General features: G+C 40.9%; 1 protein-coding gene across 1 annotated transcript in view; it reads right to left on the bottom strand.

Moving 5' to 3' along the window:
• Positions 1-17,644, bottom strand: part of SAMD12 (sterile alpha motif domain containing 12) — a 193,088-nt gene that overhangs the window by 148,344 nt on the left and 27,100 nt on the right. Inside the window, exon 2 of the mRNA XM_054692800.1 lies at positions 11,720-11,898. Coding sequence (XP_054548775.1) covers positions 11,720-11,898 — 179 coding nt within the window. The remainder of the gene's footprint in view (positions 1-11,719; positions 11,899-17,644) is intronic.

Raw genomic sequence — 17,644 nt, 5'->3', positions numbered from 1 at the left:
TATGCTAGGGTGGTGTGAGTAACAGAAAGAAGCCACAGGACCAGGGGAACTGGGAAGGAGGTCATTATTGAAATGGAATGGCCCAACCTCACTGAAATGATGATGGAGCAAAGATATGAAGGTGATGGGGTGCACTGAGGAAGGGGGAAGGCAGCAGAGGAAACAGCCAGTACAAAGGCTCTGAGGTGGGTAGAAACCTGGCTTTACCCAGGAGCAGCGCCAGCATGAAAAAACATAGTAGAGGACACGCTACTGGCAATATCTGTTGCCAAGGAACAGATCACACAGGTCCTGGCAGGGCACTGAGAGGACTTGACTTTAATTTGAGGAAAATGGGGTGAGATTGAAGGAGTTTGAGCAGAACAACAACTTGATCTGCCTCACATATTACTAAGATCATTCTGAATTGAGAACCATGATTTTCAATGAAAATTGTGAAAACATTGCTTAAAAAAAAGACCCACAAGGAATAACAAACTGAAACTTAATTTTGAGAAATTAAAAACAAATTTAGAATATCGCTCAAAGCTTTTATTAGTTTATGAGACTGTTTCATTGGAATTCCTTATAACTTTCAGCAAAGATGGCAAGTCTAAGATTTTAAGTATTTTTGTCAGTTACTATGAATCACTTAATGATTCAGAGGATATGATGACCCTCTGGTGGCAGAGTTTGGCGACTACCTGTGTTACTCTTTCCCAGACCTCAGGTTAAAGAGTATATTTTCAGTATCATAAATGAGCAATATGAAAACCACAGGAGTTGACAACACTGAGAAATTCTCACCATGGCACTATAATGTGACTTTTATAATACACTGGCATTCTTCTATCAGGTTTATGCCCACATGCCACACATTCATTCTATAAAGGTGATACTCAATTTCACCCAAATAATAGTTTAACATGCAGTCATTTGACATTAGGCTAAAACACGTATTTGGTATACACATTATGTCCGGAGTGGATTACACCCAAATAAATATGATGAAGTCCAACTCCCCAATCTGATGATATTTGCAAGTGGGACCTTTGGGAGATGATTACGTTTAGATGCTATCATGAGGACAGAGTCCATGATGGGATTAGTGTCCTTTTTAGAAGGGAACTAGAGACCAGACAGAGCTCAATCCCTCTCCACTACTTGAGGACACTAACAGAAGGCGCCCATCTGGAAGCCAGAAGAGGGCGCTTGCCAGAAACCAAAATGGCCCAGGCTTCAGAACCCAGAGCAATACATGCCTATTGTTTTAGCCACCCAGTCTCCAGCATTTTGTTACAGTAGCCCAAACTGACTATGACAGTATATATTTAAGATTACTGTGAAAGTAACATTTAAAAACTGTTCCTAATTGATACAGCTATGGAAACATTGTCGCTAGTGTTGTTTGGTGCAAGCCTGGAATTCTTAATCATTTAGGAAAAAAACAGCTGCTTTCCATTTCCTTCAAGTTTTTGACTTCACGGAGATGGGGTAAAAATCACAGGTGATGCTTACACTGAGGAACCAGGAGGGAGGAGATGGGTATGTGAGGAATCTTGCCATCTGAAATCTTGGTCAACTCGAGGTAGCAGAGAAATGACAGGGCTCTGGATCTGGAAATTGGAGACCATTTTTAAGTTTGGAATGCCTGCCAGAGATTTCAAACAGATATTTGTCTTTTCTTAGGGACCACCTAGCCTTTGAGAGTGAAGGGTAATGGAAGGGTATGGAAACATCCTGTGCTGGCCCCTAGGACAATGCTCACACTTGCTTCCACCAGGCCAGAAAAGCATCCCTCCTGTCCCCGACATGGAAACCATTTTAGGACGCAGCAATATTTCCCTCTGCTCGCTTGTAGGCTAAAGACAATGAAATATGAGGAAAAAGAAAGATTAAGTGGTAAGGAATTTCGGTGAAACATGGATTGGTTCATCATCAGAAGTGTGTTCTTCACTATATGTTGCACACTGTAGCAGGCCTGAGCAAGACGGCCAGGATCCCCGCCCTTAAGTTCTAGTGGAGAGACAGAATATAAACAGGACTTCAGACCAGAAGAAGTTCTATGAAGGACATCAAACAGAAGATGTCAGAAAATGTGCCTGGGGGACTAATTAAGCTAGGGTGGTCAGATATCTCTGGAGAGGCACATTTGAGCCAGGACAACATGACAAACACCCAGGCATGCAATGATTAAGGGCAAAAACATTACAGACAGAAGGAATGCAAGTACAAAATAATTGCAAGTAAGCAAGTAAGTCCAGAGCTCAGACAACCAGAAGAGACTGGGTATGAGGCACACTGGGGATGCAAGGAGGTTTCAAGTGTCTTAGTGGCTTCTCTCTCATCAGCAAGTCTGGATTTTCTTTCATTTTAAGTGTCTTGACAAAAAGAGAAAGGATGCCAAGCAGGTGAGTGGCATCCTCTGACTCAAGACTGCTGTGTGGAGAAGGGCACACAGGAGGGCAAGAGTGAAGTGGAGGCCAGTTAAAAGTTACTGATGTGGCCCCTGGTAAAAGAAATAGTGAGGCAGACCCACGTGATAGCAGTGGAGGTGGAACAGGCCTGGATTTCACAGCATGTCGTGGGGAGAGGATGAAGGAACACGACCAGGGGATGAGTAATCCATCTCTGAACAGGACGGCCTCTGTCATTTGATTATATTTTTAACATAATGGAATACTCAACATTTTTCCCAACTCAATCATTATTACAAAATTTTTCTCCATGGATTAGTGATATCAGGGCACTTGAAAATGATTTGTTACAATGCATTTCTTCCTTTACAACTATAAAATTTTGGCAGCTTACATCCAAATAGAAGATAAGCTATACCCATTTGCCTACTTAAAAAGAAAAGGAGAGAGAATATGGTGTTTGTTTACCATCATTTGAAGTACCTTCTGCCTCCCACTCCTTGCCCTAGAGTTCCCATAACACTGGGGGTGCAGCCCCCCGAGCTCAACAGTCAGCACTTCCCACAGCATACTGGGCACAGCCAGGTGATAAGGAGCAGCACAGGAGTGTCTAAACCATAGATTCACCACTTAACTATCTCAATGAAATGGACCCTCTTCTCATATGGGGCTAGTAAATGACGCGGTATGGTTGGGGCCCTCTGGCCCTTTATAGTAAAAGCCTGTTTATATGTTTAATGGAATCCAAGAATTTATGTTTCAAAAACCTTGATAGTGTTTACAAACACATGCACTTTATACAGATTTTTTAGTATGTATGCATGTGGAGCCAATCGGCACATGCTTTGAGCATGTGGTCAGCATCAGCACCCTATTCAGAATGCCATCCACCTCTGGCTACAGGGTTAGGCAAATCTGGACCCTGCTTTCTTCCTCCAACCTCTGGTATCCATCTTCCTCTGCCTCATGTCTCATTGTGGTCCTGCTTTTTATGCTTGAGTTCTTCCCTTGGCTGGCTTGGCCAGAGTTCTTAGATACTTATTAGGGTTTTCCAATGTCAATAACAAGGATGAGAAGTCTTCATCATAAGTGCAGAATGAGCTCACCACTCAGGTACAAGTTGTATGTTTGCTTTTTTTAGAGATGGCTGTAATTGTGAGAGATCTTGATCAGTTCTGTTATGACTGACTGTTGCAGTAGTTAGAAAACTTACAGACTGATTGTCAGAGTTTTGGACTGGGAAAGAAAAGCATTTGAGCAGAGTGCTACCAGACAAGGCATCCCTGGCATTCAAATGCCTCCTCTTCCAGAAGGTGATCTTAGCCCCATTAAAGTGGTCAATGAAGCAGTTGTGACTTTCTGATCTGTCTACTGTTAGGTGACATCCCTGAAGGTCACCTTCCACTTTGCATCTTCAAAAGGCACACACTGACGTCTCAGCAACCAGACAAGTAACACCAGTGGCTCTGAGGATTCATTCTGTACAGATTTGTCAGCACATCAGAGTAGGATGCACAGGCCATGGGGTAGAAGAATGTTTCAGGCAAACTGGACCATGTTAGTCTTAAAATCTTGGAGAAGTTAGGGAAGCTCATGAAAGTCTCAGTTCCCTTACCTTTAAAATAAATGAGGTGGTCAGATATGCTCTGAGGTACTGTCTTTCAACAAAAGGTACTGGAAAAACTGGAGAGGCACTCTCTCACACCCTCCCCAACAACGTGTTTGGTTTTAACACCAAAACCATCACATGGACCAAACACTCCAAGACACCAGTGCAGGGATGTCTTTGGAGACACAAATACACTATCTACTCTCATACTTTTTAAAGCTCAACACTTTAGTAATAAATGCTTACCTTTTCAAATACAGGTTTACTGTAGTTTTTTCTGAGATCTTTCCAAGTACCCGATGTAATAAGCACTTGGGCTGGGGCTCACTTAGCATGAAGTCATTCTGGCTTGTCTCTTGTGTGCTGACCCTTCTGACAATTCTTAACTAAATATGTGCTCGTTATGCTTGCCATGCATTATGTCCTTTCATACTGCTGGTGACATTATAGTGGGTTGGCAGCTTCTTTTGGAAACACTCTTGCTCCTTGAGCCAAGCAATACAGATAGCCAAGAATTAGATCATTCAATCCCCAAATTGCCACAGACCTTCTCAGAGGCAGCTGAGCAATGTAATTTGATCAAGGTGAAGTACAATCCACCCTTCATCTTTTAGCCCAACTAAATTTCTTTTAGCTTTCTGTTTTAATACCAGATTAATGCTTCCTGCTCACTAATACAAATGTGCATCAGATGCCCTCCAGTCAACTTGCATTTATCTGCCTGTGGCTTATCCAAAGCACCAGAATTCCTCCTCCTCCTGCCTCCAGCATGCACCAAGTTCCAGGCCAGCTCCTTTAATTCTGTGCCAAAGAAATACAAACTAAATCTAATATTAGCCTAATGAGAAAAGGCTAGCTGCTGCCAACGATTCACATAATGCATCCCAAAGCCAAATGCAGGCAATTATTCACTGTTTTAGATGCTGGCATTGATCTCCCTTACATAATACAGCAATCAAGATTTGCTGTGCTTCTCTCTGAGGAATAAATACATGCAGTATTTTAACCTCTTCTTTTGCCCAGTTGGCCAGACTCTCAGTTTAACAGATTATATTTTCTTTTCAAATAAATAAACCATTTGTACATCTAATGTTATGGGAATTAAAAACCCTGGATTTGGAGTCATTAGATTTCGATTTGCATTCTGTCTTTCTCTGGTTGTTAGCCAGAAGCTAAGTTTTGGCAAGTCATTTAAATGTTATGTTTTCTTAACTGCAAAATGGAGAGGCAAATCTTACTTATAAACGACATGGAGCAGTCACACCTATGCCAGGGACATTCAAGAAACCACCAAGCAACTTGATCCTCTACAGGCTCCTCCAAATCAGTACAGCTAGCAAGGAAAGATAAGGACCTGAGAAAACCCTATTTTGCAAGAATCAAAACTATGGAAAGAGGAAGGCTCCCTGTGAGCAGCTAGAGAATCCAGTGTAGAAATGAAGGTTTCCCATTTCTCAATGTATTGTTTAGGCCACTTGTGAGGACACATCCACTAATTCCAAGAAGAGCCCAGACACTGCCTGCTGATAGGCTGATCTTGCCCCATAGCCAGAGTTGCCATGGAAACACAAATTCCAAACTTCAGAACACTTAGGGCTATCACTTTCAAAACAGACCCTTATTTCACACTTTTCTTGTAACCAATGCATATGCACCCCCACCCACCCCAGGCCAAGGACAGGGGTCAAAGACAATATTAATTTTCAATTTTCATCTTTTTCCTGTACCCAGAAAACTTCGTCGGATCAGAGCAACATCATCCAATAGAACTTCCCATGATGTTCTGGTGACATCTAAAACAGTAGCCTCTAGACACATGTGTTAATGGAGCATGTCAACTTGAAATTTGGTTGGTATGACCAAAGAAAAAAATGTTCATTTTAGTCCATTTGAATAAATTTGCATAGACACCCATGGTTAGGGGTTATGATACTGGATAGCGCATGCAGAAAATAAATCCACACTCCTCACCGTAACATTCCTATCTCATACAACTTGGCCCCAACCTACTGCTCCAATGTCAGTTTCTATAGCAGAAACCCTGACTATCCAGAGCCTGCTGTGTGCATACCTGTGCACCTGCTGCCACACCTGGGCTCAGGGTGGCAGACCTCATCACTAAGGGCTCCTTCTATTCTAACTGCTACATGTTAGAGTTTTACTCCTACTTGACACACAGGTCAAGTTCTGCCTCTTCTGGAATATTTGCTCTGGCAGTCCCATCGCTACTACTTTGTGAGGAATGGGTCAATTAATGAGGTCTGGGCCTGTCTGGGGAAGACCTCAATTTCTCACAGAGCTGTTTATCTTGGAAAATTCCATGCAGAATTACACCTGGCCTCCAGGAGCTGTGAGTTTCCCTACTTGGGCCAACATAACTGGGAGGGTAAAGAAAAAAAGACAGGTAAGAAACAAGCTGTGTGCTCGGTGTCAAGGAGACTCATCCCACGTTGGCCCTCACCTGTGGCAGCTCCTGTGTGGGCGAGGAGGCAAAAATCCCTGTTAGGGGATTTTTGTTAGGGCAAAAAAACCCTAACTTCTGGGCCTCCCAATGAAATGAAAATGCTGTCCCTGCCATCTTGCCTGTAAAGATAAGTTAACATCATTTTTGTCTTGAACTCACAACAGCAGTTGTGGTGCAGCGTGTGTGCTTTCTCTCTGGATTCCTAAGTGCTCAAGGGCATTTAGGACATTGGTAATTATTTACATTGGTAAATATCTTATACATAGAATTTTTTTTTACATCATTCATCCTTTTTTTTTTTTTTACAATATTTGCTCTCAAGTATAGTCCCCATAGAATTCCCACCACCCATTCACCTGTGCACCATCACCATAGTCCCATGTGCTTGTCTCTCCCCTGTTTTGATCCTTCTCCCTCCACCTCCCCTGCAGAGTGTCTCTGATTCATAGCTGCCTGTTAATTTTTTTTTTTAATTTATCATATTTATTTTTTTTTCCTGATCCCTTATTTGGTTCTCCTACATTCCTTCTATAAGTGAAACCATCTGATATTTTCCTTTTTCTTTCTGGCTTATACACTGGTAACTATCTTTTGAGATCCATACACCAAAAAATTGGATCCTTTTATTTTCTTTTCAACTAGATTAAATGCTGTCCAACAGTAAGGTTTAAAAGTAAGCCTTTGTCTATAAGAACCATAGGCAATTCATGGTACAGACAACCTCCTACTGGAATTAGGGTTCCAGTCTTTTGGGGAATTAGGGCCAAGGATTCCAAGAAACACATAATAAGAAATGCAAAAAGGATGGCTTTTTCCAGAATGGATAATATGTAGAGATGTACAAGAGATATAGAGATAGAGACACGGGGAGATTGATTCATTAAAGTATAAAAGCAATATAAAAGCCCTACAAATTTCAGGGGCAAGATGGTACATTAAGCTTATGCTATAATTCCTCAACCCAGTCTCTAGAAACTCAAAGATACTAGAATATAAATTTTAAAGCATTTTAAAATATAATTAAGGACAAGCTGGAAATCAAGACAGAACATCTCTCCTGGTGTCAGTAAGTCACCACAGGGAAGGGGCATGAGGCTCACCATGCCTTTGGAGATCTGAACTGGTGACAGGCCGAGGCACTGGTCTCAATTTCCCATGTGGCCAGACTCAAAATGACAGAGCCCACAGGCAAGAGAGCGAGCTGCAGCCAGGTTTCTTGTGGGAGGCCTGTAAACAGGACCTCACATATGGGGAACTTGATTTGTGTAATCAGTCAGTAGCAAAGAGATAGACTGTCAAATTGAAACATAATGTAACACCCGGTCAGAGCTGTTAGATGCCAAAAAGTTCAGGAAGAGAGACAAGCACACAAAACACCTCCTAATATGGCCTCTGCAATCCAAGGCACATGCAAGAACAAAGTGCCCAAGTTCACTTGCTCCCTTGGCAAATATAACATAGCAAGACTTAGAAAGTCTTGGAAAGGAGGAAGTGCAGCAACCTAGTAGGCAAGACACCAGCTTAATAGAAGTCACTGTTGAGATACTGAGGTTAACAGAGCAATCTAAAAGGGTTTTAAAATAAATAGGTGGAGAAAGAAAGATTCCCCCCAAATCTCAACTCTAGACATAAACTACTGCTCAAATTACGGAGTAAAATCTTCTAGACTCCATGATGCCTTTATACAAAGAAAGACATTTTTAAATAAACAGGATGTTATAAACACTGTACAGTAACCTGCCCTCCCCCTCTACACTTTATTTATTTTTTTAAGATTTATTTTTATTTATTTATACAAGCACTGGGTACAGTCAGAAGCGCGGGAGGGTGAGAGAATTCACCAGAGCCAGAGCGGGGAGCAGAGCAGGCAGAAGGACCGAAGTGCACTGCTGAGGGGAGCAGCGGGCGGCAGGAGAGGTCTGCGCGCCATGTGGGACCCTCCTCCGGTGGCCGGGGAGCAGCCGGGGATAGAACCGGCGCTGCAGAGGCCCACCCCCTCTACACTTTGAATGATCACCCTCATTATCCCACATAGAGACTAATGTAGAATGAACTTCTGGGTCTTTCAAAAATTCGTAACTTAAAACCTAATGCCTGATGTGATGATTTTTGGAGGCAGGGCTTTTGGGATGGAGGGAATCCTTACGAATGAGATTAGTGTCTTTCTAAAGATGATCATGAGCTCTCTTGTCCCTTTCTGCCAGGGAGGATACAGCCTTCTATGAGCCAGGAAAAATTCCCTCAGCAGAAAATGAATCGCATGGCATCTCGATCTCGGAATTCCCAACCTCCAGATTTGTGAGGAAAAAAATTTTCTGTTGTTTATAAGTCACCTAGTCTATGGTATTTTGTTATAGCAGCCTGAACAGACTAGGAAATGTACCAAGGTTTCTCTTCCTCTATAAAGAGAGGTTATATTTCATTGTATGCATGACAGTTCTTTACCCAGGGTCCTATGAATGGACAGATTTAGGCTGTTTCTAATGTTTTAACATTATAGAGTGGCAGTGATCATTCTCCAACAACCAGCTTTGTACATCTGGAGATTATGTCCTTAGGACAAGATTCCGGGGGAAATTATTGGCACAAAAATTTCACACAATTAAAATTTTGATAACTATCAGATTGGCCTTCCAGAAAAGCTATACTAATTTACATTACTGAGTGAGTTTACATGCATGCATTTCTAGCCAGAAGGTTTTTTTTTTTTTTTAAGGTAAGTTTAAAGTAAGTCAAGTTACTAGAGATTCAATTATTTGCTCAAGAAAGCAGATAACTCATAACTCCAATGACCCTCTAAATACACATGCACAAAACAAGCGCATACTGTGTGTGCCACAGAAACTCCAGGGGAGGTGACCCTGTGGGTCTGCAGTGAGCACACAGTGCTACTTCTTTAAATTCTGTGCCCCCAGTGCTCACCGCTATCAAGTCCTTCATGAAAACATGAATTAACCCAAACTTCACAAAACTTTCTAGTCCTAAATAAGATGTCAATGTGAAATCGCGAAGAATCCCCTTTCAAAATATTTGTTTGGGGATTTCATTGTAGATGATCTAAATAAACTCAGTGAATCTGGTTGTTAATATGTAGTCTAGTCCTGAGGAAAAGTTCATTATAGACTACTCATTCCCAGTGAAGTATATTGTCAGCATGTGCGAAATGATCTTAGAGGCAAAGGCATGTGGTCCCACATGAAAAATCCAGATTTACTACAATATGACATAGTCCATATAATTCAGAAGTAATCAAACACATATCAGAATTGAATCTTTTTGTTTTAGTTATCAGTCTGTTTTACAAATAAGAGATCATCTGGAATGCTTAATTCAAGTTGAATTAAAATCAGACAAATATCCATAATTTTAATTTTCTTTTTCTCATTTTTTTTAAATATTTCTCTTGAAAAGATAAGACACAAACTATCTTCTGTGAGAAAGAAGACCCTTAGACATTAGTTTGCTTGCTCAAGATGCAGAGTGGCAGCAGAGATTGAGGAGAGCTAGATGTTATGACATGGCACTTATTTTCAACTCTGCTCACCAACCATAAACTTAAGTCATCATCCAGCTTCTGTGAGGTACCATTCCTGACCTAAAGTGTCTAGTACAAAGTACCTGTTATATTTTCCTTGGGAATCATTCCCACTTACATACAAACTGTCAGTTTTTAATTATCTACATTAAAGAAGAGATGTAACACAGGGTAATTATTCAAAACTCTATGAATTAAAAAAATTTATTTTGTATCAGTTTATATTAGATCAAGAAGATGTGGTACATATACACAATGGAATATTATTCAGCAATCAAAAAAGATAAACTCATGCAATTTGCAGTAACATGAATGGAGCTGGAAGAGATCATGCTCAGTGAAATAAGCCAGAAAGAAAAAGAATAATACCAGATGGTCTCACTCATAGCAGGAATTTAGAAAACCTCAATAAGGGACCAGGAAAAAGACTAATTATAATAAAGTAAAAATCAAAATCAACAAGCAACTATAAACCAGAGACACACTATGGGGAGGCGAGGAGTAGGATCAAAACAAGGTGTGTGGGAAGTGTATGGGGACTACATCCAAGATGAAAATGCATACATTGTGCAAAAATGAAAAATGATGTAAAAATATATAAAATAAAAAAAAATATTTTGGAAGGCATTTTTTTTTTTAGTGAAGGGAGGTGGTTATTGTATGACAGCAAAGTGACATTTCTACCTTTCTACTTAAGGTTTCTCTAGGATGACTACAACATTTGCTCTCTGAGGCATGCATATATTCATTCTCACTCTACAAACATCTGAAAGAAAATTCTCTCACAGAGAATGCACACGGGGGGAAACCAAATGCCAAATGAAAACCAGTTCTCTCAATTTCCAAAAACCAAGTTAATATGAACATCTTCAAAACTCTTCCCCCAACATAAACATCTTCACTGATTTCAGACAAAAAATCCAGAGTGCCAGTTCCATTGTGGACAGCCTTTAAAACAGGTTGTCCTTATTAAATAATCACTTGCCTTGAGACTCTAAGTTTACCCATGTATTTTGTGTCTACATCTGGGCTAAAGAGTAAAAAGTACTAGGTTTCTACAGCAAAACAAAACAAAACAAATAAAAGCAATTATATCAATTAGGGTCCTATTTACTAGAGTCTACGCCATAGAATTATTAAGGGGATCATGAACAGCCATTAAATACAGCAAGAGTCCTTCAACCAGCACCTGGACAGACGTATAGATTTAATAAAGTCTCAATTATTATTAACAGTCTTTGTCAACAAAAGTCCTTCACTGGATCCACAACACTGGATCTTTTACGAAATACTTGGACATGCATGGTATTATCTCACCTGCTCACCCTAATGTGGAAGGTAATGTCTATGTACCCATTGTATGGATGAAGACTCTGAGGCTCAGAAAGTCACCTGATTTGACCAACATCATACAATGGTAAATCTGGGCCACATAAAGCAATCTTTCAGCATTAACTCCAAGTTCTTCTCTAGAGCTCATACTACAGCACACTCAGGGCCTCATGACATAGCACTGGCCACACATTTCAACTTCATTCCAAAGGAGATACATTCAGTATTTTCATTTACCATCTGTAATCAAGAAGCAGTGTTCATTTAGCTGAACATATAAGAGTAATTAGTGAGAGCACCATCAAGTCTTCTCTGTGGCTGGACTACAAAATAGTCAAAGCCACTGCATCAGAATCGCTTTAATTTATTGGATCACCACATACCTTAGTCGTCTCAGCTTCTGCCTGGAGTCGTTTGGGAGTTCCTTTTTGGTCAAGCACCTTCTGGAAATGTTTGTTTTTAATGGACTGAGTATCAACACCTTCACCTTCAATCTGCAGTTTAATACCTTCGGCATGGGGAGGGTGATCAATACCCCGTGGATTCAAACCACAATGGAGAGCTAGGAAAAGAAGCAAATATATTTACTCAGAAAATAAATGACATAAAGAAGGTGCTATGTGATATATCTCATCTGGCTTAAGGAGGTTGGGGGAGAAATAAGGCATCTTCAAGTTGAGAGGTGGTGTCATAAGGTGGAAAATACCTTGGTGAGGTGTTAGCCTGGGAAATCTTGAGCTTTGAAGTCAGAAAGACTTAACTGCAAATCTAGAAATCTTAAGTTCCAAGTTGTGTGACCTTGAGCAAGTTACTAATTCCCACACTACGATGAGAATACCAAATTAGGCAGCTTCGTTACAGCCTCCCCAACACGCAGTTATTTCAATCTCTGTGATTTACCTTGTATCTCTGCCTCCATCCAGAAACTTGCTCACTCACTCCCCCTTTCTAATCTTCTCTAGTGTTCAAGCATCCATTCAAGCGCACCCTCCTGCACTTGTTCATTAAGTATTTATTGAGCATGTACTATGTGCCATCCTGGGTTAGAACCTGGAGACATGGATCCAGGAGATAAAAGATGTTACCTTCAAAGAACTTACAATCAGATAGAAGAGGCAGATGAAAGAACTAGTGATTTGAAAAAAGTTATTACTGCTACATGGAGAAGGGCAGATAAGAGTGAAGGATTCAAGAGAGTTGAGCCTGCACTTTCTGATTTTTCAGCTGTTACTCTGCTCATATCCTCTCATGGATACCCCCAACAGATAAAATATAAAGGCTACATTCTAGGGTTATTTTATTAATTCAACAAATATTTACCAAGCCCCTCCTATGTACACAGTATTATCACAGAAATAGCAGGGATTACAGGGAAGCCAGACATTCTCCTCAGATGACTCCATGAAGCCCAGGTGTGTGCACATGCACAGCCACCTGTATTTTGAGGTGTCTGGCAATAAATTATCTCATCTCCCTATGACCCAACCTTTCAAATTTAAACTCCTATACCTTTCTCCCTTTTATCTCAGAGAAGACCAGAACTTAAATTCCGTCCACCCACCCCAATCCATTTCACTCAGATTCCACTGATAATGTCCTTTTACTTAGCATCATCACTTTCCCGCTTTGTCAACATTCTTCGTATCAGCTGATTTCTGCAATTTCTTAAAGTTCTTCCCTTTACTCAGCATCCCTTCCAGGCCAGGGTTTTCTCATCTTGACCATGCTTCTGAAGGAATGTACTACCTTGGAAGGACAAAGGGCAGTTTCTCAGAAGTGAGGTAAGGTGTCCTCGTCACACTCCCTTGTCCCATTCCTATGACTTTTAATACAATCAACATGCCAATGACATACAATTTAACTCCAGCCTAGATCTCTAGTGAGCTGCAGATAGAATAAGCATCTAAATTTCAATGGATCAGTGATGCATCAAATTTAATAGGTTCAAAACTGAACTTTGGATTTTGCAGCAAAAATATCCCTTTTCCAGTGACTGACAGACACTGAGGAGTCATCCCGACACCATCTACAAGTTGCCAATCTCTTTTTCCATCAGATCTGGTAAGTTCTATGCTCAAAATGTTGCGGCAATCTCATCCACATCACAGGGTCTCATCTCTGCTGCCATCACGGGGTCCAGGCCCTCACATCCATCCACAACTGCTCTTCCTCAGTTGGGCCTGAAAGCCCATTAAAACGTGTGTACATGGATCATGAGATTCTCCTGCTGAAAACTTTCTAGTGGCTTCATTTTACATTTAGGTCATCCAAAAATCTTTAACACTGCCTTTTTCCAACTTCACATCTCATGAAGTTATTCATTGTTCACTCTGCTCTGACCACACACCTCCTTTTCACTTCCTCCAACACACACCATTTCATACCTTTTCCCTTTGCCTGAAACATCCTTCCTCAGGCATCAAATAACTCTAATTATCCTTTAGGTTTTGGCTTAGGAAACACTTCTTCAGATACACATTCCTTTATCTCCTTTCTCATTCCCATCTCTGCCTATACTTCATGTTAGATCAAATGTTGAATGAATGAGCCTAAAATACTGATTATACAAAGACCCATATGCATGTGGTGACCTTATTTATACCACGTTCCATGGAAATTATCTGAATTTTTCTTCTAGTCTCTAAACTTCCTGAAACCAAGAACCAACCTATTTCACAATGCATAGGAGGCACTCAACGTGTATTAATTAATTCACACCTCTTCCCTCAGGATTTTTGCTGGATCTTAAATAACCTCATGAATAAATCTAATAATATTCATTTCACAGATAAAAGAAATTAGGCTTAAAGGGTTATAGTCACAAAGGTCATGCAGGTGTCTGCTGAAGGGCAGAGATGTCACTTATATAAGATGCACAGGATTTCAAGCCTCAGATGAACACACCCAAATAGGAGTGAACGAGGGAAATCATTAACCTCCAGAGCAGGAAGCCCAGTAATAGTGGAAGTTTAGTATTAGCTGATTTCCCAGGTCATGTGATCAAGGACCCTGGATTTTTTTCATCTCTATTCCGATGTCCATTTCTTAGGCCCAGTTGTTGTACTTAGAGTTACAAGCTGCTGGTTCTCATAACAGAGACCTTCGATGACAAAGCTTTTCTTTCTCTTAATCCTCCATTTTTTTTCATTGACCCAAAGTAAACTACACCCCATTACTAAACTAAAACCCTGGCAGTGAAGAGAAGATTCTCCTTCAACTCGTAGACCTGCAGTTACTAAGGTCAATATCTCAAACCACACTGCTGCTACTCAACAAGGCAGGGACAGAGCAGATGCTGGAGAATCAAAGACAATGTCCAGTTGAAGTAGCAGAAAGAACAAAGCCCGAGAGAGCATGAGGCTAACTACTGCTAACGCCATCTCCAAATAGCCTGTTTACAATGATTATTCAATTAAATATATCGGAAATTTGATTGTTAAAACAAGGTGTGCTGGTATAAGGAGGTGGAATGGGGGCTGGCATAATACAAACAGGTCTACACATTAAAAGAAAAAAAAATGCATACTTCCCAGCAAGACCCTGGAAGCCTCTGGCCCCAGAACTCATAGCCCAGGAATACTACTCAACTGCGGGTAGCTTCCAGACCAGTATTTCCTCACTTAAGGTGCCCAAAGGTTCTTGGAATCTGAGACTTCAAGGATAATGAAAACAGATCTTCAAATAACATTGTTTCATTCAGTGTCTGCCTGGAAGCTTTCCTTTCTCATGGACATAATGAAACAATATAATTTGAGGACCTGCTATTCCTCCCAAGGTAGACATCACAAAGGCTTCACCTTTGTTCCATCCTAGAAATATGTTCTCCCTCTTCCCAATCTTACTTCCTTCTCTGGGAGGCAATCTCCTTTAATTATCCCTCAGGTCTTGGTTTAGGAAACATTTCTTCAGATATACATTCCCTTATAAACTCCTATAAACCCTTGTGTTAGCTCACCCCTCTCCTCTAGAAAGTCTCCCAGGAGTCTGGCTACACAGGAAAGCCTAGACTACACTTCATTGCTCCCAATACCTGGTGCTTCATTTCCTCCCTGTAGAAAAGTATCCACCTAATGGATGTGTCTGCCTCACGAACCACCTCTGCAAGCTACTGGGGGCAGCTGCATTCCTTGCTTTTCTTGGTCTGTGATCTTCACTTCCCAGCCTAGAACCAGCATTTAAGAAAGACTGCAGCTGCTGAGTCAAGTGGCAACCTCTTCTCCTTATAGCATCAGGCCTTAAATCAGAAGGAGACTTTGCTCTGCTAGTAACTACCTAGTATTCAAAGTGTAAGATATCTATAAACATGAGGTGGAATAGGGTTTTTTGACTTTCCACCCACGTAGCCTCCTTCTTCACACAAATATTTTAATCCTCCCTAGCTGTTCCCTCCTCGCCTGCAAGCCCTGTGTTTGATTTAGGTTTTTGTGCTTGTGTTTTGCACTTGTGTTTATTTAAAACCATTTCTGACAGGTTTTGCTTTGTTTTTCCTGAAATTTCTTTCATGTCTCTAATATTTACAAATCAAGCAACTTTCAAATGGCCTGTTACAAGCTGTGACCTCCATTTCTTTGCTTATCATGTAAAAGGTGCCCCCGTTTGCTTTCCCTTTTCTGTCCTCATCACAACCCTTTCCTATTTTCACTAAAGTTATTTACTCAATTTAATAGGCTCAGCAGCTCACAGGTCAGCTCTGAGACCCTCTTCATCTTTCTGGCCGCTCCCAGGCCTTAGAGATTTCTGGTTATTGAATTGACACCTCAGGCTGCCTGTGGTCTGTACCTGATGCTGTCACTGTCGCTTTCATGTAAAGCTGCTAATACTGAAATTCTTCAAAATGAGGAGTTAAAAGCCAAACAAATTCCATAAATATTGTTTTAAAAATTTTAATAGGGAAATTTTTCCCTGCAAATGTACCCATTTTAGCACTGTTTTCAGATGCCATTTTGAAGGCACCATCTTTTTGTCATTTGCAAAAATCCACTCCCTTGGAAATTGAAACCCTTGTGCATGATTAGTGGGACTGCAGAGGGGGGTAGCTATGGTGGACAGCTACGTAGTGACTGCTCAAAAATTTAAACACAGCATTGCCATTCATCCAGCAATTCAACTTAAACAATTGAAAGCAGGGGCTTATTCGAACATCCATGTTGAGAACTGTATCATTTATGATAACCAAAAGGTGGAAACAACCCAAATGTGCCATAATGGATGAAGAAAACGTGGTACCCATATATAATGGGATATTTATTCCGGTCTTAAAAAGGAATGAAGTTCTGACACATAAGATGTCAGGGCTAAATCTTGAAGACACTATGGTGAATGAAATAAGAAGCCTACATGAGCCTACTTCCCTGAGACACGCAGTCAGATTCGTACAGACAAGAAGGAGAACAGTGGTTATGTGGGGCTGGGGGCAAGCGATGTGGCGCTATTGCTTGCTACAGAGCTGCAGCTGGGTGCATGAAGTAGTTCTGGAGATGGATGGGGCAACAGTGGTACAACAATGGGGAAACGTTTAATGTCCCTGAGTAATAAGGCTAAAAAAAAATAGTGATACATTTTGTAAAAGATGCATATTTTACAATAAAATAACATTTAAATACAAGCAAAATCCCCCTCCATCTCACTTCAATCCCCTACTACTTCCAGTAAGTGGAAGGAGATATTCCAAAGATATTTTCTTTATTCAAAGGTTCAAGAGTTTTTCAATAATTTCATTGTGATTTTCAGCTATAATGTGTTTTAAAAAATAGATCATGATAGCAAGAGTATCAGATGACTTTAGAAATTTCCTGGAAAGGGTATGCTCTCCAGAAAGGCCCCCATCTGACCTACAGAAGAAGTACTTCAATTGCCGGAAATTGCCTGGGCCCTCCTGCACTTGACCCCGGGAATGATGTGACTTAGGTCCCAGTGACAGACTATCTAGAAGTGCCAGGCCTCATTGTGTCTCCAGACGACGCAAGAAGAGACAAGGAACACACTGGCATCGCCACATTCATTTGCAAGAGCACATGGATCTTATTTGAAAAGAAGTCACTAGCTTGCTTCCCAGTCCTTTCAATTCTCATCCACACCTCTCTCTCCCTGCAGTGAAACAAGGGACGGTGCCTCGTTCAAGATGAATATTCCTTTTTTGCTGAGCTTTGCTGTGAACACAGATGCTGTGTAAACATCACACAGCCTGCTGGGTGGCTGTGGTTCCTTCACTGAGGGTACCTCCCCAACATCCAGGAGAAAATGCTTGCAGCTACTCAGACACTTTTTTTCTTCACTTTGTCAGAATTGATCTTTTTACATAATATGCT

The sequence above is a fragment of the Talpa occidentalis genome, unplaced genomic scaffold (assembly GCF_014898055.3).
Source record: "Talpa occidentalis isolate TD23 unplaced genomic scaffold, MPIMG_talOcc4v2.1, whole genome shotgun sequence".
Taxonomy (NCBI): Eukaryota; Metazoa; Chordata; class Mammalia; order Eulipotyphla; family Talpidae; genus Talpa; species Talpa occidentalis.
The sequence above is the reverse complement of the archived record's forward strand: the minus strand, read 5'-3'. Positions and strand labels throughout refer to the sequence as shown.